The 21,671-nt window shown below is 50.4% G+C and overlaps 1 protein-coding gene and 1 long non-coding RNA gene across 6 annotated transcripts in view; one reads left to right on the top strand and one right to left on the bottom strand.

The window, feature by feature from the left end:
* Positions 1-2,217: 2,217 nt before the first annotated feature.
* LOC138676357 (uncharacterized) lies at positions 2,218-8,129 on the bottom strand. Its single transcript, XR_011320779.1, has 2 exons — positions 8,036-8,129; positions 2,218-3,386 (listed from the first exon to the last, which is right to left on the bottom strand). It is a non-coding gene; the product is annotated as an uncharacterized lncRNA (long non-coding RNA).
* Positions 8,130-8,132: 3 nt separating this feature from the next.
* The window catches only part of MTAP (methylthioadenosine phosphorylase), a 79,565-nt gene continuing 66,026 nt past the window's right edge, over positions 8,133-21,671 (top strand). For 2 of the 5 annotated variants that reach the window (XM_069765544.1, XM_069765528.1), the window contains exon 1: positions 8,136-8,217. In XM_069765544.1, coding sequence (XP_069621645.1) covers positions 8,194-8,217 — 24 coding nt within the window. In that variant the 5' untranslated portion in view covers positions 8,136-8,193. Of the gene's footprint in view, positions 8,218-8,251; positions 8,306-21,671 lie in introns of those variants that run through there. The other 3 variants (XM_069765536.1, XM_069765519.1, XM_069765552.1) reach the window with 2 other exon arrangements.

Raw genomic sequence — 21,671 nt, 5'->3', positions numbered from 1 at the left:
AAAGGTTCCCAGGCTATTAATATCAGCTCACAGCTGTTTGCTTAGCCTTTACTGGCTATTTTACAGTGGGACACAAAATATTGACATGGGGTCCCCCTATAAAAGCTGTAGGCTGATATTAATAGTCTGTGAAGAGGCCATGGATATTGGCAGCCCCAGAGGCTAAAAACCATCAGCTCTCAGCCATCCCAGAAATGGCGCATCTTATAGATCTGCCAATTCTGGTACTTAGCCTCGCTCTTCCCACTTTCCCTGTAGCAGTGGGGCTCAGATTTGTGGGGTTGAGGTCACCATTTTATTGTCAAGTAACATCAAGCCCACAGGTAAGTAATGGAGAGGCATCTATCAGACACCTCTCCATAAGTAAGCTGGCCTACTGTCACCTTACAATACAAAAGGTGACATTAACCCCTTATTACCCCATATGCCACCGCTACAGGGCAGTGAGAACAGAGGCTGAGTGCCAGAATTGGCGCATCTTACAGATGCACCTTTTCTGGGGTGGCAATAACCATGGTCCCTCTCTAGGCTATAATATCTGTCCTCAGTCACTGACTTTTCCTCTGTGGCACAGAAAATTGTGTGGGAGCCCACGCCAGTTTTTTCAGTGAAAACATTTTTATTAAATACATACAGGTCCCAAATTTTACACACACATACTACTAACCGTATTAGTCACTGACCTATATAAATCTAACCGTTCTGCAATGGTTTACTGTATGTAAACCATGTCTCCTATCCTGCAATGATTTGACAGAAGCCGACAAATTAACTATTTGTAAATATTATAAGCTGTCAGTGTGATTTTACTGTACACTGCACCTGAATTGCAAGCCTTTAAAAGGACACCATTGCGTATTTCTCGCAAGTCAAACTGATGGCCCGTGTGGTATGAGTTTTTCTTGCATAAACAGACTTTCATTGGGGATTCTCGGCTGATATACGGTGCAAATCGCAGCATAGTGCAATTTCACTCGCACATATAATACGGCCGTGAAAAAAAAAAAAGTGATGGGAGCTGCCCAACAGATTAACATTGGTCCGAATGCTATGCAATTTTTTTTTCTCGCATAGCACTCGTCCGTATTCCTCTCTAGTGTGACTCCGGCCTTAAAGGGAAAATCATTCAAAATTTGAAAATTTCAATTTTTTAAAATTTCTGATATTTTTACAAAATAAAGCAAAACATTAACCCAAGTTTATCATTAGCCCAAGTTTACCATTATCATAAAGTCTAATATGTCAGGAAAAAAAACAACCTCAAAATCAATGGAATATGTTGAAGCATTCCAGAGTTATTACTACATAAAGTGACACTGGTCAGATTTTAAAAAATTGGCCCCGTCACTGAGGGGTTAAATGCTTGTACAAGTGAACATTGTTTCAAAAGTGGTTTACCTGTCTAAGACTGGTTTCACACCAGCGTTCGGCAGCCTTCTTCCTCCGTTAAGCCCCACCCACTGCTACACCTCTTTCAGCTCCGCCTACGTCTGCATGCATCCCCTATCTTTAACATTGGGTACACAGGCACGTGTCGTTTTGACGATGCACTGAACTGCGTCGAACGCAACATGTTGCATTTTGTTGCGGTCGGCGCAGCATTAAAACAACGCATGCAGAGGCATCCGCTTGGCCTGCGTACCCAATGTTAAAGATAGGGTATGCAGGACGCATGCAGATGCAGGACGCATGCAGACGTAGGCGGAACTGAAGGAAGAGGTGCGGCATTGGGCGGGGCTTAACGGAGGAAGAAGGCTGCCATCCGCAGCCCTGCCGAATGCTGGTGTTAAACCAGCCCAAGGCTGTTATTATAGCACCTTACGTCTTACGCTAGGTTCACATTGCGTTAGTGCAATCCGTTAAGCGCATAGCGCTAGCGGATTGCGCTAACGCAATGTTTCTAGAGGGTCGGCGTTCACCCTCCCCGCTAGCGCAGATCCCTGATCTGCGGCAGCGAGGAACGGGCCTCAAAAGAACGGCACATCGCTAGCGCGTGCCGAAAATGGCATGCGCTAGTGATGCGCTTCAGCTAAAAGTAACATTGCTGTCCATGGGTGCGCTAACGGACCCGTTGCACGGCGTTAATCTCGACATTTTCGCCGTGCAACGCAGTCCGTTAGCGTTAACCCATTAACGCAATGTGAACCTAGCTTTACACAGATACATCATGGGCTTGTCCTGCCCTACGCATCAAATGAAAGACAAATACAATGTGGAGACTTAATCAGAGCAATGTTTTATTTACATTCAGAACTGGTTTAAGAGGTAAACAATTACCATTTCCCACAGAAATCTCAGACTTTTACTTATAGAAATACTGGATAAATATAATTTTAACAATAGATATAGAAATATTTCTAATTTTATAAAACTGCCTTTTTTTGCATAGAAAAACTTTATGCCTGTCCTTGTTTCATTTTATGCATTTCTAAAGTATTGTAAAAACGTAATATGCTGTTGGTGCATGCGGGCAGGACTGTCGGTAGGGTATGCGGCTCTGAAGCCCCCCCCCCCCCCCCCCCCCCCAGGCCTGCTTCCGGTGTCTGAGATTTCGGTGTCCCGGACCTGAGATCATAATACCGGCCTTGAATTGTGAAGGACACGGCAGCCGATCCTGAGAAACATCCAAGGTGGGAATGCCCCATCATGTCGAAGAGAGTCTGCTAGATCCAGGCCTAGCAGACCAGTACTGGTGGGTTCATGGATGCCAGGAGGGAGCTGGCCTAAAGGAAGGTCTCGTCTTTTCCTGGCGGGTCAGGAAGTTGTCCCGTCGTTTTTTTTTTTTTTGGACAGAACATTTCCAAAACAACCAAATTTGAACAGATCTCTTGGGAGGCAGACTTTAGTCCTCTGTTGCAGAAGCGAAGTACTCTTAAACTGATAGGCGCAGAGTAGGACGCACTAGAAAGTTGGCGTGCATGATTGTTCAGGGCGCTGGCGGTGTGGACCGGCCACCAGAGAAGGCCTAGACCAAAGCCTGGATATTTTAAGAGCAAGGTCACTGGAGCCTCTGGAAAACGTGGAGGCTGCATGAATAGGAAGGTTTCCTCAGGAGACGTCCACATTGCTCAGGGGAAAACTAGGACATATTTGTCCTGTGTTTTTTTTTTTTTTTTAAAGTAGCCCCCTTACTGCCTCGTAGGATATACCAGTCCTTAAGATCACAAATCCTTTTTCGCAGAGCGATGATGAAGACGGGCATGGAATAACCTGGACGCAGAGAGGCGAGAGGGTAGGGCGATTCGTGGCATGAACGGTCCTCCGGGGAACCCCAAACACTCTTGATGTGTTAGGGCCTTGCCTCGTAGACCACAGATGATATGGTAGTGACAATTCTAGGTGGGAGATTAGAGTGACAATTCCACTGTCGCCCTCAAAAGCCATATCTGGGAAGAAAAAAAAAAATTAAAAAAAAAAATCGTTAATAAAAAAACCTCCCAAAAACTAAGGCCTAAACTGGGCTGGGCGGTCCAGACCCATGTCTTCCTCCTACTGACATTAAGTTAAAACAGATTAGCTTCGTGCTAGTTGGTGGTGTACCCTCCTCTACAGGAAATACCTAAATTTTTTTTTTGCATAGCATAAGCAGCATACACCCATTTTTTTTTTTGTGTACCCCAATGAAGCATTAGCTCCCCCACATCAACCAGAAGGCCACACAGCATAACCTCGCTCCCCCAGTCAGAAACCTCCACCTCACATTAACCAGCGGACCCCACAGGATAAACCCAAAGCCCACCAGACATTCCCTCCCACAAGCGTAAATCCCCATATGACGCCCCCTGCCCCCAACCATAAATCCCATCAGACACCCCCCCAATCGGATGCCACCCCAGCTTAACCCCCCAGCATAAACCCCCATCGGACGTCCACCCCTCCTCCAAGCATTACTCCCATCGTACACCACGCCCACCCAATAATAAACCCCCACCGGACGGCCAAACCCCCACAGGATGTGGACCCCCCCATCCAGCACACACCCCCATCAGACGCGGACACCCCACCCAGCACAAACCCCCCATCGGACGTCCACCCCCGACCCAGCCTAAACTCTTATCGGACGTCCACTCCACCCAGCCTAAGCCCTCATCAGCCCCCCAAACCCAACCCATAAGCAGGTCGCCCCCCAATAAAGGGGATCCCTCCGTAAGCGGCAGGTCGCCTCCCCACGTCCCACCACAGGCAGGTCGCCTCCCCACGTCCCACCACAGGCAGGTCGCCTCCCCACGTCCCACCACAGGCAGGTCGCCTCCCCACGTCCCACCACAGGCAGGTCGCCTCCCCACGTCCCACCACAGGCAGGTCGCCTCCCCACGTCCCACCACAGGCAGGTCGCCTCCCCACGTCCCACCACAGGCAGGTCGCCTCCCCACGTCCCACCACAGGCAGGTCGCCTCCCCACGTCCCACCACAGGCAGGTCGCCTCCCCACGTCCCACCACAGGCAGGTCGCCTCCCCACGTCCCACCACAGGCAGGTCGCCTCCCCACGTCCCACCACAGGCAGGTCGCCTCCCCACGTCCCACCACAGGCAGGTCGCCTCCCCACGTCCCACCACAGGCAGGTCGCCTCCCCACGTCCCACCACAGGCAGGTCGCCTCCCCACGTCCCACCACAGGCAGGTCGCCTCCCCACGTCCCACCACAGGCAGGTCGCCTCCCCACGTCCCACCACAGGGGTCCCCCAATAGCCTGCAGCAGGTCTCCCCCCACATCCCACAAGCAGATAGCCCTCAAATCCCACAACAGGGGTCCCCCACTAAAAGGGGTCCACCCCGTAAGCAGGTCACCTCCAAACCCCACCACAGGGGTCCCCCCCAACAGCCAGCAGGTGCCCCCCAAAATCCAACCACAGGGGTCCCCCACAATAGTCAGCAGCAGCAGGTGCCCCCAAAATCCCACCACAGGGGTCCCACCACAATAGCCAGCAGCAGCAGGTGCCCCCCACAACAGCCAGCAGCAGTAGGTGCCCCCCAAATCTCACCACAGGGGTCCCCCCACAACATCCCACCACAGGGGTCCCCCACAACATCCAGCAGCAGCGGTGCCCCCCCAAAAAGCCCACGACGGGGGTCCCCCACAACAGCCAGCAGCAGCGGTGCCCCCCCAAGAGCCCACCACGGGGATCCCCCACAACAGCAGCGGTGCCCCCCCCACAAAGCCCACCACAGCAGCAACGGTGCCCCCCCACAAAGCCTACCACAGAGGTCCCCCACAGCAGCAGCGGTGCCCCCCCCACCACGGGGGTCCCCCGCAACAGCCGGCAGCAGCGGTGCCCCCCCCACAAAGCCCACCACAGGGGTCCCCCACAGCAGCAGCGGTGCCCCCTCCCCACAAAGCCCACCACGGGGGTCCCCCACAGCAGCAGCGGTGCCCCCCCCACAAAGCCCACCACAGGGGTCCCCCACAGCAGCAGAGGTGGCCCCCCCACAACAGCCGGCCGGCAGCAGCGGTGCCCGACCCCCCCCCCCCACAAAGCCCACCACAGGAGTCACCCAAAGCAGCAGCGGTGCCCCCCCCCCCCCACAAAGCCCACCACGGGGGTCCCCCACAGCAGCAGCGGTGCCCCCCCCACAAAGCCCACCACGGGGGTCCCCCACAGCAGCAGTGGTGCCCCCCCCACAAAGCCCACCACAGGAGTCCCCCACAGCAGCAGAGGTGGCCCCCCAACAACAGCCGGCAGCAGCGATGCCCCCCCCCACAAAGCCCACCACAGGGGTCCCCCACAGCAGCAGCGGTGTCCCCCCCTACAAAGCCCACCACGGGGGTCCCCCACAGCAGCAGCGGTGCCCCCCCGCCACAGGGGTCCCCCACAGCAGCAGCGGTGCCCCCCCCACCACGGGGGTCCCCCACAGCAGCAACGGTGCCCCCCCCACCACGGGGGTCCCCCACAGCAGCAACGGTGCTCCCCCACAAAGCCTACCACAGAGGTCCCCCACAGCAGCAGCGGTGCCCCCCCCAACCACGGGGGTCCCCCGCAACAGCCGGCAGCAGCGGTGCCCCCCCCACAAAGCCCACCACGGGGGTCCCCCACAGCAGCAGCGGTGCCCCCCCACAAAGCCCACCACGGGGGTCCCCCACAGCAGCAGCGGTGCCCCCCCACAAAGCCCACCACGGGGGTCCCCCACAGCAGCAGCGGTGCCCCCCCCACAAAGCCCACCACGGGGGTCCCCCACAGCAGCAGCGGTGCCCCCCCACCACGGGGGTCCCCCACAGCAGCAGCGGTGCCCCCCCCCACAAAGCCCACCACGGGGGTCCCCCACAGCAGCAGCGGTGCCCCCCCACAAAGCCCACCACGGGGGTCCCCCACAGCAGCAGCGGTGCCCCCCCCACAAAGCCCACCACGGGGGTCCCCCACAGCAGCAGCGGTGCCCCCCCCACAAAGCCCACCACGGGGGTCCCCCACAGCAGCAGCGGTGCCCCCCCCCCACAAAGCCCACCACGGGGGTCCACCACAGCAGCAGCGGTGCCCCCCCCACAAAGCCCACCACAGGGGTCCCCCACAGCAGCAGCGGTGCCCCCTCCCCACAAAGCCCACCACGGGGGTCCCCCACAGCAGCAGCGGTGCCCCCCCCACAAAGCCCACCACAGGGGTCCCCCACAGCAGCAGAGGTGGCCCCCCCACAACAGCCGGCCGGCAGCAGCGGTGCCCGACCCCCCCCCCCCCACAAAGCCCACCACAGGAGTCACCCAAAGCAGCAGCGGTGCCCCCCCCCCCCCCACAAAGCCCACCACGGGGGTCCCCCACAGCAGCAGCGGTGCCCCCCCCACAAAGCCCACCACGGGGGTCCCCCACAGCAGCAGTGGTGCCCCCCCCACAAAGCCCACCACAGGAGTCCCCCACAGCAGCAGAGGTGGCCCCCCCAACAACAGCCGGCAGCAGCGATGCCCCCCCCCACAAAGCCCACCACAGGGGTCCCCCACAGCAGCAGCGGTGTCCCCCCCTACAAAGCCCACCACGGGGGTCCCCCACAGCAGCAGCGGTGCCCCCCCGCCACAGGGGTCCCCCACAGCAGCAGCGGTGCCCCCCCCACCACGGGGGTCCCCCACAGCAGCAACGGTGCCCCCCCCCACCACGGGGGTCCCCCACAGCAGCAACGGTGCTCCCCCACAAAGCCTACCACAGAGGTCCCCCACAGCAGCAGCGGTGCCCCCCCCAACCACGGGGGTCCCCCGCAACAGCCGGCAGCAGCGGTGCCCCCCCCACAAAGCCCACCACGGGGGTCCCCCACAGCAGCAGCGGTGCCCCCCCACAAAGCCCACCACGGGGGTCCCCCACAGCAGCAGCGGTGCCCCCCCACAAAGCCCACCACGGGGGTCCCCCACAGCAGCAGCGGTGCCCCCCCCCACAAAGCCCACCACGGGGGTCCCCCACAGCAGCAGCGGTGCCCCCCCCACAAAGCCCACCACGGGGGTCCCCCACAGCAGCAGCGGTGCCCCCCCACCACGGGGGTCCCCCACAGCAGCAGCGGTGCCCCCCCCACAAAGCCCACCACGGGGGTCCCCCACAGCAGCAGCGGTGCCCCCCCACAAAGCCCACCACGGGGGTCCCCCACAGCAGCAGCGGTGCCCCCCCCCACAAAGCCCACCACGGGGGTCCCCCACAGCAGCAGCGGTGCCCCCCCCACAAAGCCCACCACGGGGGTCCCCCACAGCAGCAGCGGTGCCCCCCCCCCACAAAGCCCACCACGGGGGTCCACCACAGCAGCAGCGGTGCCCCCCCCACAAAGCCCACCACGGGGGTCCCCCACAGCAGCAGCGGTGCCCCCCCCACAAAGCCCACCACGGGGGTCCCCCACAGCAGCAGCGGTGCCCCCCCCCACAAAGCCCACCACGGGGGTCCCCCACAGCAGCAGCGGTGCCCCCCCCACCACGGGGGTCCCCCACAGCAGCAACGGTGCCCCCCCACAAAGCCCACCACGGGGGTCCCCCACAGCAGCAGCGGTGCCCCCCACACAGACAAGCAGGTCGCCCACCACAGAGCCTCCCCCCAATAGCGAACAGCAAGTAGCATTTTTTCACCCTGAAACCACTAACCTCCATGTGCCATGGCGTCCACAAGCTACAATCATGCTGCTTTGCTTTGCCGCCTTCATGATGTGACTGAAAACACGCCCCTTCCCAATAGGACACGCCCCCCGGAAATGACGTCACACCTGGAAGGAGCCCATACACTCTAGCATTTACCCTTCGCTATGGCTGCAGGACACGCTGTGAAGGTTGGTACTTGTGCAGCAGAGGCCGCGCTGCGCTCAGCATTCCCCGCACATGCCCCCGTCCTGTGCCGCCGGTGGGTGCGGTGTGCCGGTAATTAGCAGTGATTTCCTCCCAGGGCAGGGCTGCTCACAGTATAGGCGGCTCCCGAGCAGACGTCTGTGGTAGAGGGGGCTCCAGCTGCTCTATTAACCCCTTCACCCCGGGGCAATTTTGTGTTTCCGTGTCTTGCTCTCCTTTGTCTCAGAGCCATAATAAGGCCATGTGCACACGTGAACCCCAGCGATTTTGCCGCTACCGGTCCGCAGCAGTTTCCATTGCATTTACAGTAACATGTAAACCAATGTGAAACCCGCAAACCGCTGTGCACATGCTGCGGGAAAAACCGTGCAGAAACGCAGCGGTTTACAACCCGCAGCATGTCACTTCTTTGTGCAGAATCGCGGCGGTTCTGCACCCATAGAAATGCATTGATCCGCTTACTTCCCGCATGTGGCTGTGCCCACCTTGCGGGAAGTAAGCGGATAATGTGCGGGTTATACCCGGGGTGGAGGAGAGGTGACTCTCCTCCAGGCCCCGGGAACCATATTTGTGTTAAAAAAAAAGAATTAAAATAAAAAATGATATACTCACCTCTGAAGTCTCAGCGCTGCACACGGCCGTCCGGTCCCAGGGTTGGTATGCGAGCAGGGCCTGTAATGACGTTGCGGTCACATGACCGTGACGTCACGAAGGTCCTTCTCGCACAGCATCTTTGGAACTGGACCACCATTTTTTTTTTTTTTTTTAACATTACTATTGATGCTGCATATGCAGCATCAATATTAGGAGTAAATCCCGCAGCGGAAACCGCAGGACAAACCGCTATAAATCTGCAGGGATAACCGCAGCGGGTTTGCCCTGCAGATCTATCAAATCCGCTGCGGGAGAACCCGCAGGGACCCGATCCTACGTGTGCACATAGCCTAAGGCTATGTGCAGACGGTGCGGATTTTGCTGCGGATCCACAGCAGTTTCTCATGAGTTTACAGTACAATGTAAACTTATGGGAAACCAAAAACGCTGTGCACATGCTGCGGAAAAAGCTGTGCGGAAACGCAGCGGATTATTTTCCGCAGCATGTCAATTCTTTGTGCGGAATCCGCAGCGGTTTTCCATCTGCTTCAATAGAAAAATGCAGATGAAAAACCGCGATGAATCCGCAGTAAAAACCGCAGCGGATTTTTCTACGTGTGCACATAGCCTTAGGGTATGGTCACAATGAGCATTTTCCTGCGTTTTCTTTACACTAGTTTTCAGCTGCTTTTTACCGTACCAGCAAAGCCTATGCGATTTCCGAAATCTCCTGCACACACATTGGGTTTTCTATGTGCTTTGCAGTGGTTTCCTGACATAGAGCATGTCACTTCTTTCAGCGTTATTCACCCATTGACTTGAATAGATGGTGAAAAAACGCTGCAGATACGCAGATTGATTTTTTTTTTTTTTTGTTTTTGCAGCGTACTTGCTGCAGAAAGTCAAGGACAGCCAGATGTGACAGCAGTCAGCTACACTACATCTAGATGGCAGGCTGCATGATGATTCCGTACAGCCTGTCCTCCAGCAGCGCGGACCCACACCTGACCGGCCGTGAAACCATACTCTCCGGTCAGACAGCTGTGGTTCCCAGAAGACATCGGGAGCTTTCAGCTGTGATCGGAGGTACACCGTTTATCTTCGGTCACTGGTGTCAGCTGATGAGACTACTGCTCCCATCATCCGACACCTGCATCCGCTAATAACAGCGACAGCAGGAGCGGCAGATGGGAGTTTTCATCTGCCGCTCCTGCGCTATAAGTAAATAATAATAAAAAAAAAAAACGGAGTGGGTTCCCCTCTAATTTTGATAACCAGACAGACAAAACTCAGTCTATTGGATGCGCTAAATCTGGCGCTTTGCCTGCCTCTTCCCACTTGCCCTGTAGCGATGGCAAGTGGGGTAATATTTGTGGGGTTGAAGTCACCTTTGTATTGTCAGGTGACCTCAAGTCCACAGCTTAGTAATGGAGAGGCATCTATAAGACACCTATCCATTATTCTTATACTTGTATGGTAAATAAAGACACAGTTTTCCTTTTTTATTTAAAAAATAACAAACTCAGTCATACTTGCCTAACGCCTAATTCCACCGAAGCCCTCATTCTCCTGTAATAAACCAAAAATGGAAAAGAACAATATCCTTCACCTCTCCGTCGTTCTGTCCCATGCCGTAATCCATGTCTGGGGTATAAACAAATTTCAACCTGGACAGTGCTAAGATGCGACCATCCTGGATGAAAACCACTGGTGAATGAGCTGCTGTGACTGCAGTGTCGGTGACCAGGGGTGACGTCATAGAGGTTACTGCCGGTCACTGAGGCTGCGACCCCAGCCGGGCCCATGAACCTGCAATGATCTTAGTGAGATCCCCACTAGCACCGTGAGAAAGTTGCACGATGCAGAGGCGAGATCACCAGTAGAATTTCACTACGGTGAACTCGCCTTTGCGCCGTGCGACTTTCTCACAGTGCTAGTGGGGATCTCACCAAGATCATTGCAGGTTCATGGGCCCGGCTGGGGTTGCAGCCTCAGTGACCAGCAGTAACCTCTATGATGTCACCCCCGGTCACAGGCTGCGCTTGCAGCAGCTCATTCACCAGTGGTTCTCAGCCTGGATGGTTGTATCTTGGCACCGTCCAGGGTTAAAACTGTCTATCCCCCAGATATGGATTACGGCGTGGGACAGAATGACGGAGAAGTGAGGGATATTGTTGTTTGTTTTATTTTTAACTCTTTTGCAGATGACAAGATTGTCGGTGGAATGGGCGAGGTCGTAAGTATGTGCCCTAAGGCCACATTCACAGGTTCCTTTTTATCCTGCGGGTTCTCCCGCAGCGGATTTGATAAATCTGCAGGGCAAACCCGCTGCGGTTATCCCTGCAGATTTATCGTGGTTTGTCCTGCGGGTTCCGCTGCGGGTTCCGCTGCGGGATTTACCCCTACTATTGATGCTGCATATGCAGCAATATGCAGCATCAATAGTAATGTTAAAAATAATAAAATCATGGTATACTCACCCTCTGACATCCCGATCTCCTGGGCGCTGCAGGCGGCGGTCCGGTTGCAAAGATGCTGTGCGACCAGGACCTTCGGTGACGTCACGGTCATGTGACCGCGACGTCACCGAAGGTCCTGGTCGCATAGCAAACCTGAGACCGGACGGCCGCGTGCAGCGCTGAGACTTCAGAGGTGAGTATATCATGATTTTTTATTTTTAATTCTTTTTTTTTTTAATACAAATATGGTTCCCGGGGCCTGGAGGAGAGTCTCCTCTCCTCCACCCCGGGTATAACCCGCACATTATCCGCTTACTTCCCGCATGGTGGGCACAGCCCCATGCGGGAAGTAAGCGGATCAATGCATTTCTATGTGTGCAGAATCGCTGCGATTCTGCACAAAGAAGTGACATGGTCCTTCTTTTTTTCCGCAGCAATTCTGCGCGTTTTTTTTCGGGTTTTTCCGCATCATGTGCACTGCGGTTTCTGTTTTCCATAGGGTAACATTGTACTGTACCCTGCATGGAAAACAGCTGCGGACCCGCAGCGGCAAAATCGCCGCGGTTCCACAGTAAAAACCGCATAGTGTGAACATGGCCTAAAAGAGACTTTGAGTACAAAATCCAGAATGTAATGTAAAACAACAAAAAAAAAATTATTAATCACATAACAGTAACTGGTACAATAAACACAGACAGTTCAAGGCAATAGCACACAGTGTCTGTAAACTACACAGCCACAAAAATAGTAGCAGGCATGGGAATCAAAATTGTTGGTACCCCTCGTTTAATGACAGAAAAACCCACAATGGTCACAGAAATAACTTGAATCTGACAAAAGTAATAATAAATAAAAGATCTATGAAAATGAACAAATGAAAGTCAGACATTAGTTTTCAACCATGCTTCCACAGAATTAAAACTAAAACTCATGAATAGGCCTGGACAGAAATGATGGTACCCCTGAAAATAATGTGACAAAAGGGACATGTAAATCAAGGTGTGTCCACTAACTAGCATCACAGGTGTCTACAATCTTGGAATCAGTGAGTGGGCCTGTATATAGGACTACAGATACTCACTGTGCTGTTTGGTGACATGGTGTGTATAACACTCAACATGGACCAGAGGAAGCGAAGGAAAGAGTTGTCTCAGGAGATTAGAAAGAAAATTATAGACAAACATGTTAAAGGTACAAGTTATAAGACCGTCTTCAAGCAGCTTGATGTTCCTGTGACTACATTTGCACATATTATTCAGAAATGTAAGATCCATGGGACTGTAGCCAACCTCCCTGGCTGTGGCCACAGGAGGAAAACTGTTGACAAATCAAAGAGATGGATAAGCATCTAAACAGATTAAAGGTGAACTTCAAGCTCAAGGAACAGCAGTGCCAGATCGCACCATCAGTCGTTATATGAGCGAAAGTGGACCTCATGGGAGACGACCAAGGAGGACACCATTGTTGAAAATAAATCATAAAAAGCCAGACTGGAATTTGACAAACTACATGTTGACAAGCCACAAAGCTTCTGGGAGAATGTCCTATGGACATATGAGACAAAAATGGAACTTTTTTGCAAGGCACATCAGCGCTATGTTCATAGATGGAAAAATGAAGCATATCAAGAAAAGAACACCATCCCTACTGTGAAACATGGAGGAATCGCTGTTATATTCTGGGGCTGCTTTGATGCATCTGGCACAGGGTGCCGAGAATCTTTGCAGGGTGCAATGAAATCTCAAGACTATCAAGGGATTCTAGAGAGAAATGTGCTGCCCAGTGTCAGAAAGCTTGGTCTCAGTGGCAGGTCATGGGTCTTGCAACATGATAATGACCCAAAACACAGAGCTAAATACACCCAAGAATGGCTAAGAGGGAAATATTGGACTATTCTGAAGTGGCCTTCTATGAGCCTTGACCTAAATCCTATTGAGCATCTTTGGAAAGAGCTGAAACATGCCATCTGGAAAAAGCAACCTTCAAACACAAGACAACTGGAGCAGTTTGCTCTTGAGGAGTGGGCCAAAATACCTGTCGAGAGGTGCAGAAGTCTCACTGACAGTTACAGGAATCGTTTGATTGCCTTAAAAGGTTGTGCAACAAAATATTAAGTTAAGGATACCATCGTTTCTGTCCAGGTCTATTTCATGAGTTTTATTTTATTTTTTTAAATTCTGTGGAAGCATGGTTGAAAAGCAATGTCTGACTTTTATTTGTTCATTTTCATAGATCTTTTATTTATTATTACTTTTGTCAGATTCAAGTTACACTGCTCAAAAAAATAAAGGGAACACTTAAACAGAATATAACTCCAAGTACCGGATATACTCGAGTATAAGCCGACCCGAGTATAAGCCGACCCGAGTATAAGCCGAGACCCCTAATTTTGCCACAAAAAACTGGGAAAACTTAATGACTCGAGTATAAGCCTAGGGTAGGAAATGCAGCAGCTACTGGTAAATATCAAAAATAAAAAGATACCAATAAAAGTAAAAATTAATTGACATCAGTAGGTTGTGTTTTTTTAATATCCATATTGAATTAGGAGCCCCATATAATGCTCCATACAGTTCATGATGGGCCCTATTAAATGCTCCATACAAAATACACCCCATATAATGCTGCATAAAGGTTGATTTATGGCCCCATAGGATGCTCTATAGAGTAATATGCCCCATATGCTGTTGCTGCAATTTAAAAAAAAAAAAAAAAAAAGACATACTCACTTCTCGTCGCTCAGTCCCCCGGCACTTGCGATATTCACCTGTCTCCGGCCCACTGCTGCGCGCCTCTCCATCTTCCGTCTCTCTGCAGTGACTGTTCAGGCAGAGGGTGGCTAGCACACTAACCATGTCATCGCGCCCTCTGACCTGACCGTCACAACCAGAGGACGCAAAAGACGGAGCGGCGCCCGGCGGTGGGACGGGTGAATATTGCGATGCTCACTCTCCCCATTATACTCACCTGCTCCTTGCGCAGTCCCTGGCAGCTTCTCACTGATAGATGGTCTCGGTGCGGCAGCTTGTTCCGGTGTTCAGTGGTCACTGGTACCCCTCATTAACCCCTTTCTGCCACTCGACGTACTATTCCGTCCATGTGGGGTGGGCCCTACTTCCCAAGGACAGAATAATACGTCCAGCGCGATCGGCCGAGCTCACGGGGGGAGCACGGCCGAGTGTCGGCTGCCTATCACAGCTGACATCCGGCGCTATGTGCCAGGAGCGGTCACAGACCGCCCCCAGCACATTAACCCCCGGCACACCGCGATCAAACATGATCGCGGTGTGCCGGCGGTACAGGGAAGCATCTTGCATGGAGGGGGCTCCCTGCGAGGGTCTCCTTACCTCCCTCCCTGCTCCAGGCCCGGATCCAAGATGGCCGCGGCATCAGGGTCCTGCAGGGAGGGAGGTGGCTTACCAAGTGCCTGCTCAGAGCAGGCGCTTGGTAAGCCTGCAGCGCTGTAAGTCAGATCGGTGATCTGACAGAGTGCTGTGCAAACGGTCAGATCACCGATCTGTGATGTCTTTCCCCCCCGGGACAAAGTAAAAAAGTTTAAAAAAAATGTTTTCACACGTGTAAAAAAAAAAAAAAAAAAGAAATTCTCATAAAGAAATGTATTTATCTAAATTAAAAAAACGAAACAACAAAAGTACACATATTTAGTATCGCCGCGTCTGTAATGACCCAACCTATAAAACTGTCCCACTAGTTAACCCCTTCAGTGAACACCGTAAAAAAAAAAGAGGCAAAAAACGCTTTATTATCATACCGCCGAACAAAAAGTGGAATAACACTCGATCAAAAAGACAGATATAAATAACCATGGTACCGCTGAAAGCGTCATCTTGTCCCACAAAAAACGAGCTGCTATACAGCATCATCAGCAAAAAAATAAAAAAGTTATAGTCCTCAGAATAAAGCGATGCAAAAATATTTTTTTCTATAAAATAGTTTTTATCGTATAAAAGCGCCAAAACAAAAAAATGATATAAATGAGGTGTCGCTGTAATCGTACTGACCCGAAGAATAAAACTGCTTTATCAATTTTACCAAACGCGGAACGGTATAAACGCCTCCCCCAAAAGAAATTCATGAATAGCTGGTTTTTGGTCATTCTGCCTCACAAAAATCGGAATAAAAAGCGATCAAAAAAAATGTCATGTGCCCTAAAATGTTACCAATAGAAACGTCAACTCGCCCCGCAAAAAACAAGACCTCACATGACTCTCTGGACCAAAATATGGAAAAATTATAGCTCTCAAAATGTGGTAACGCAAAAAATATTTTTTGCAATAAAAAGCGTCTTTTAGTGTGTGACAGCTGCCAATCATAAAAATCTGCTAAAAAACCCGCTATAAAAGTAAATCAAACCCCCCTTCATCACCCCCTTAGTTAGGGAAAAATTAAAAAATAATGTATTTATTTCCCATTAGGGTTGGGGCTAGGGTTAAGGCTACAGTTAGGGTTGGGGCTAAAGTTAGGGTTAGGGTTTGGATTACATTTACGTTTGGGATTAGGGTTAGGGGTGTGTCTGGGTTAGAGGTGTGGTTAGGGTTACCGTTGGGATTAGGGTTAGGGGTGTGTTTGGATTAGGGTTTCAGTTATAATTGGGGGGGGGGTTTCCACTGTCTAGGCACATCAGGGGCTCTCCAAACGCAACATGGCGTCCGATCTCAATTCCAGCCAATTCTGCGTTGAAAAAGTAAAACAGTGCTCCTTCCCTTCCGAGCTCTCCAGTGTGCCCAAACAGGTGTTTACCCCAACATATGGGGTATCAGCGTACTCAGGACAAATTGGACAACAACTTTTGGGGTCCAATTTGTCCTATTACCCTTGGGAAAATACAAAACTGGGGGCTAAAAAATAATTTTTGTGGGGAAAAAAAAGGATTTTTTTATTTTCACGGCTCTGCGTTATAAACTGTAGTGAAACACTTGGGGGTTCAAAGTTCTCACAACATATCTAGATAAGTTCCTTGTGGGGTCTAGTTTCCAATATGGGGTCAATTGTGGGGGGTTTCTACTGTTTAGGTACATTAGGGGCTCTGCAAACGCAATGTGACGCCTGCAGACCAATCCATCTAAGTCTGCATTCCAAATTATGCTCCTTCCCTTCCGAGCTCTGCCATGCGCTCAAACGGTGGTTCCCCCCCCACATATCGGGTATCAGCGTACTCAGGACAAATTGGACAACAATATTTAGGGTCCAATTTCTCCTGTTACCCTTGGAAAAATACAAAACTGGGGGCTAAAAATTAATTTTTGTGGAAAAAAAAATATTTTTTATTTGCGCGGCTCTGCGTTATAAACTGTAGTGAAGCCCTTGGTGGGTCAAAGTTCTCACCACACATCTAGATAAGTTCCTTAGGGGGTCTACTTTCCAAAATGGTGTCACTTGTGGGGGGTTTTAATGTTTAGGCACATCAGTGGCTCTCCAAACGCAACATGGCGTCCCATCTCAATTCCAGTCAATTTTGCATTGAAATGTCAAATGGCGCTCCTTCGCTTCCGAGCTCTGTCATGCGCCCAAACAGTGGTTTACCCCCACATGTGGGGTATCGGCGTACTCAGGACAAATTGTACAACAACGTTTGGGGTCCATTTTCTCCTGTTACCCTTGGTAAAATAAAACAAATTGGAGCTGAAGTAAATTTTGTGTTAAAAAAAAGTTAAATGTTCATTTATATTTAAACATTCCAAAAATTCCTGTGAAGCACCAGAAGGGTTAATAAACTTCTTGAATGTGGTTTTGAGCACCTTGAGGGGTGCAGTTTTTAGAATGGTGTCACACTTGGTTATTTTCTATCATATAGACCCCTCAAAATGACTTCAAATGAGATGTGGTCCCTAAAAGTAAATGGTGTTGTAAAAATGAGAAATTGCTGGTCAACTTTTAACCCTTATAACTCCCTAACAAAAAAAAAATTTGGTTCCAAAATGATGTAAAGTAGACATGTGGGAAATGTTACTTATTAAGTATTTTGTGTGACATATCTCTGTGATTTAATTGCATAAAAATTCAAAGTTGGAAAATTGCGAAATATTCGCCAAATTTCCGTTTTTTTCACAAATAAAAGCAGGTAATATCAAAGAAATTTTACCACTATCATGAAGTACAATATGTCACGAGAAAACATTGTCAGAATCACCAGGATCCGTTGAAGCGTTCTAGAGTTATAACCTCATAAAGGGACAGTGGTCAGAATTGTAAAAATTGGCCCGGTCCATAACGTGCAAACCACCTTTTGAGGTAAAGGGGTTAAAGTAATGAATATGAGCTCCATCCCTATGGGAGTGGAGTCGTGTCCATATTCATTACTTTAATGAGCGGTACCACGTGACCGCTGAACACAGGAAGAGTTGCCAGAGACCATCGGAGAAGCAGGGACCGCGCCAGGAGCAGGTGAGTATGTGACAGCCATGTCTCCCCCGCCGACCCCCTGGGACAATAACTCGAGTATAAGTCGAGGGGCACTTCAAGCCTAAAAAAAAAAAAATGGGCTGACAATCTCTGCTTATACTCGAGTATATACTGTAAATCAAACTGTCCACTTAGGAAGCAACACTGTTGCTGGCGGCAGACAGAGAGGCAGGATTTTTTTCTCGAGGGAATACATCCGGGGCAGGATCGGCAGCGCGAACAGACCGAAGACCACGCCGCATATATTAAGGTAACGGGGTGGGGGGCGATCAGATTCCTAGAGCAGTCCTTTCTACTCCAGCAGTCAGTATGGATGAGACTGCAAGAACGGAGGTTGGCTCTGAGAGCCAGGGGCATCTGAGTACCCAGTAAGAGGTCACCATAGGAGCCCAGCCTAGCCCAGTTACCATAGGGCACATATCTTTATGTATTCCAGGGAGCTTCCAACGCTGCAGCAACTAAAAAAGATGGCAAGAGGTCGGTGAAAAATAGGAAGTGCCCCATTTGCACTTCAAGGCTACCAGAGACCTGGCAGAAACCCCTCTGTGATGCATGCACCATGAGTCGTTGGGGATGAACAGGCTGTGCTTATGTCCAACATGAGGTCTATTATAAGGCAGGAGGTGCAGGCCTCAATATCAGGACTAGTATGCCCTCAGCCTGCACAATCCGAACCCCAGGGGTCCCGTAAGAGGCCAAGAGAATCTGACTTTTCTTCATAAGAGGTTTTTTCCAAGTCTGATATAGAGGAAGAAGGGTCAAGCATGTATCCTCCAGAGAAGGGAAAGAAATATTTATTTTCCTCTGCAGATACGGATGAACTCCTGTTCTGTGAGACACACTATGCAGATAGAGGAGCCCCCGGCATTTCTCTCCATACAGGATGAAATGTTTGGGGTGCTACGTTCGCAGACTTCAAGCGTCTTTCCAGTCAACTCCCATATACGTGCTGTCATCTTAGAGGAATGGGAAGAGGCAGATAAGAGACTGGCGATTCCCAGGGACTTTAGACTCTGGCTACCATTTGATTCTGAACAGGTCAGGATCTGAGAAGATATCCCTAAAATTGATATCCCGATAGCAAAAGTGTCCAAAAGAATGGCTACTCCTTTTGAGAATTCCTCTAATCTGAAGGAACCGATGGACCGAAAGGCTGATGGACTCCTAAAAAGGACCGGCCAGAGTTCAGCAGCAATAATACATGCTAACATAGCAGCAACATCGGTAGCGCATTCTATGCATTTATGGGTAGATGATTTAGAGGAGCACCTGACAGCCAAATCTCCTAGGGAAGCTATCCTAAAATCCCTTCCCTTATTAAAGCTAGCAACTAATTTCCTAGCAGACGCTTCTGCTGAATCAGTCAGATTTGCTGCCAGAAATCAATCACTGTCCAATGCAGCTCGAAGAGCCATCTGGCTAAAGAGTTGGTCGGGGGACAGGCAGTCCAAAAACAAGCTTTGCTCTATACCTTTTCGGGCGGAAAGGTGTTCGGACCCGTCCTGGACGACATTTTAGAGAAAGCTTCAGATGAGAAGAAAGGGTTTCCTGAAAGCGCAGGAAATGTCAGCCCTTTCATAGGTTCCTTTTCAGTTAAAAAACACTATAGGGGAAAAGGAAAATCGAGAAAGTGGAGCTATCCCGTAGGGGGTGGGAATAGAGATTCCATCTTCTCGGGTTCAGGATCCGCCCCTAGAAGTAAATGATGCTATCAGAGCAGGGGGCATCTGATGGGGTTCTTGGAGGGTTGGCAAAATATTTCCAGAAGTCCATGGATTCTATCTCTCAGGGATACAGGATAGAATTCGGTGATCTGCCTCCAAAGAAATTTCTTGTAACAAAGCCCAGGCTTGTCTCAACCTCACCTATGTGATCAGATATTCAGGACCTCTTAAAAATAGCAGCAATAATTCCAGTACCCTTTCAAGAAGAAGGCAGAGGTCATTACTCGAGTCTCTTCTCGTTAAAAAAAAAAAAAAAAAACTCAGGGAAATCCAGAACAATGGTAAACCTCAGACACTTAAACAGGTGGATAAGGTACAAGAGGTTCAAGATGGAGTCCATACGATCCACGGTACCCATCCTGAGCAAGGGCGTGGTTATGTGCACTTTGGACCTAAAGAGTGCATATTACCATGTACCGATCCACGCAGGCCATCAAAAATACCTAAGGTTTGCCTTAGAAATGGAAGGCAGAATCTACCACTATCAGTTTTGCTGCCTTCCCTTCGGCCTACCATCAGCCCCCAGAGTTTTTACGAAACTAATGGTAGAGGTAGTAGCCTACCTGAGAAAATGGATCATCACTGTAATCCCTTACCTAGATGATTTCTTAGTAGTAGCAGATTCTGTAGAACAACTCAGAATCGACTGTCAGTCATTGTTCTCCACACTGCAGAAGTTGGGTTGGATCATAAACTGGGTAAAGTCAGACCTAGCTCCCAAACCAAGAATAAAATTTTTGGGAATCATGTTAGACACGGTGTTAAGGATGTCTTTCCTACCAGAGAATCAAGCCAGCATAAAAGAAATGATTCGTTAATTTTCAAGAAGTCGGGTCTCCATCAGAGATGCGATGAAGAACCTGGGGTTGGTGACATCCTGCATTCCCTGTGTGAACTGGAGCAAATTTAATTTTCGAGATCTACAGCAGGCGGTCCTAGCATCTTGGGAAAGAAAGCACAGCTCACTGGACTGGGAGATGGAGCTGTCTCTTAGAGTCAAAAGATCCCTATACTGGTGGACCATTCCCAGAAATCTCCAAACAGGTGTCTCGTGGGTGCAGTCTCCGTGTGTCGTCACCACGGATGCGAGTCAGCAAGGATGGGGTGGACACATGCAAGAAAGATACTTCCAGCGCCATTGGAGTCCAGAAGAGAAGAAATATAAGCCAGCTCACCCGTGATGCATAAGCCAAACTTCAGGAGCACGGACCCGCTGTGTCCAGGCGTATAAAGTCCAAAAAAAGAAGAGAATGTCCAGCTTCACTGAATCCGTAAAAAAGAGTTTTCTTTATTCACAAACTTTAAGCATAGAGGATACAGACTTCAGCACGAACCATATGGGTAAGAATCTCAACGCGTTTCTGGAGACTAAGCTCCCTTAATCATGACAACAGATCTGCAGGGCCACTTCGTGGTCCAGTCTTGGTACTTTTTCTAAGCATTATAAACTGGATGTGGTGTCGACACAATTAGCGTTTGGCAGGATGGTGCTTCATGCAATAGTCCCACACTAGGACCATTAGTCTTTGGTACTTCTCCATGGTGCTGTCAGGTGGTGACCTGGAAAACTGTAATTAACCTATCAGTAATTGTATTTCCTGGAATCCATCCTGACAGCACTATTAGTTCCCTCCCTTTTTTCTTGCAAAGCACTCCATACTAATGTGATGTAACATTTGTATGACAAATTATTGTTTTAAATAAAATTCTCTTCTTGCATCCATCCAGATGTGTTAATTTGGAAAAACACTAAAGGGTGGTAGTGGGAGGGTCCTTTTAAATTCTTGTGGTTTCCTGTCTCACTATGGATAAGAAGGACGTCCTCCATGGTGCTGTCAGGATGGATTTCTGGAAATACAATCACCGGTAAGTCCAATTACCGTTTTTTGATTTTTATTTTTTTTTTATTTAGTATTTTGAATGGGGCAAAAGGGGGGTTATTTGAACTTTTTATATTTTTACAAATATTTTTTTTTACACTTTTTATTTGCTTCAATAGTCCCCTTAGGAGACTTGAAGCTGCGATCTTCTGATCACCTGTGCTACACATAGTAGGGCTTCAGCCCTGTGTATCAAAAATCATGTGCTATGAACGCCGGCGATCATGTCACAGGGGCGCCGATGCGCGGGGTTTGTGATTGAGCTGTGAGTCAGCTGTCATGTGCTGGAAAAGTTGCGGACTCTGCCCCAGAGTCTACATCACATCAAAGAGGGACACACACACACAGGCACACATAA

Source organism: Ranitomeya imitator, chromosome 1 (genome assembly GCF_032444005.1).
Source record: "Ranitomeya imitator isolate aRanImi1 chromosome 1, aRanImi1.pri, whole genome shotgun sequence".
Taxonomy (NCBI): Eukaryota; Metazoa; Chordata; class Amphibia; order Anura; family Dendrobatidae; genus Ranitomeya; species Ranitomeya imitator.
The sequence above is the reverse complement of the archived record's forward strand: the minus strand, read 5'-3'. Positions and strand labels throughout refer to the sequence as shown.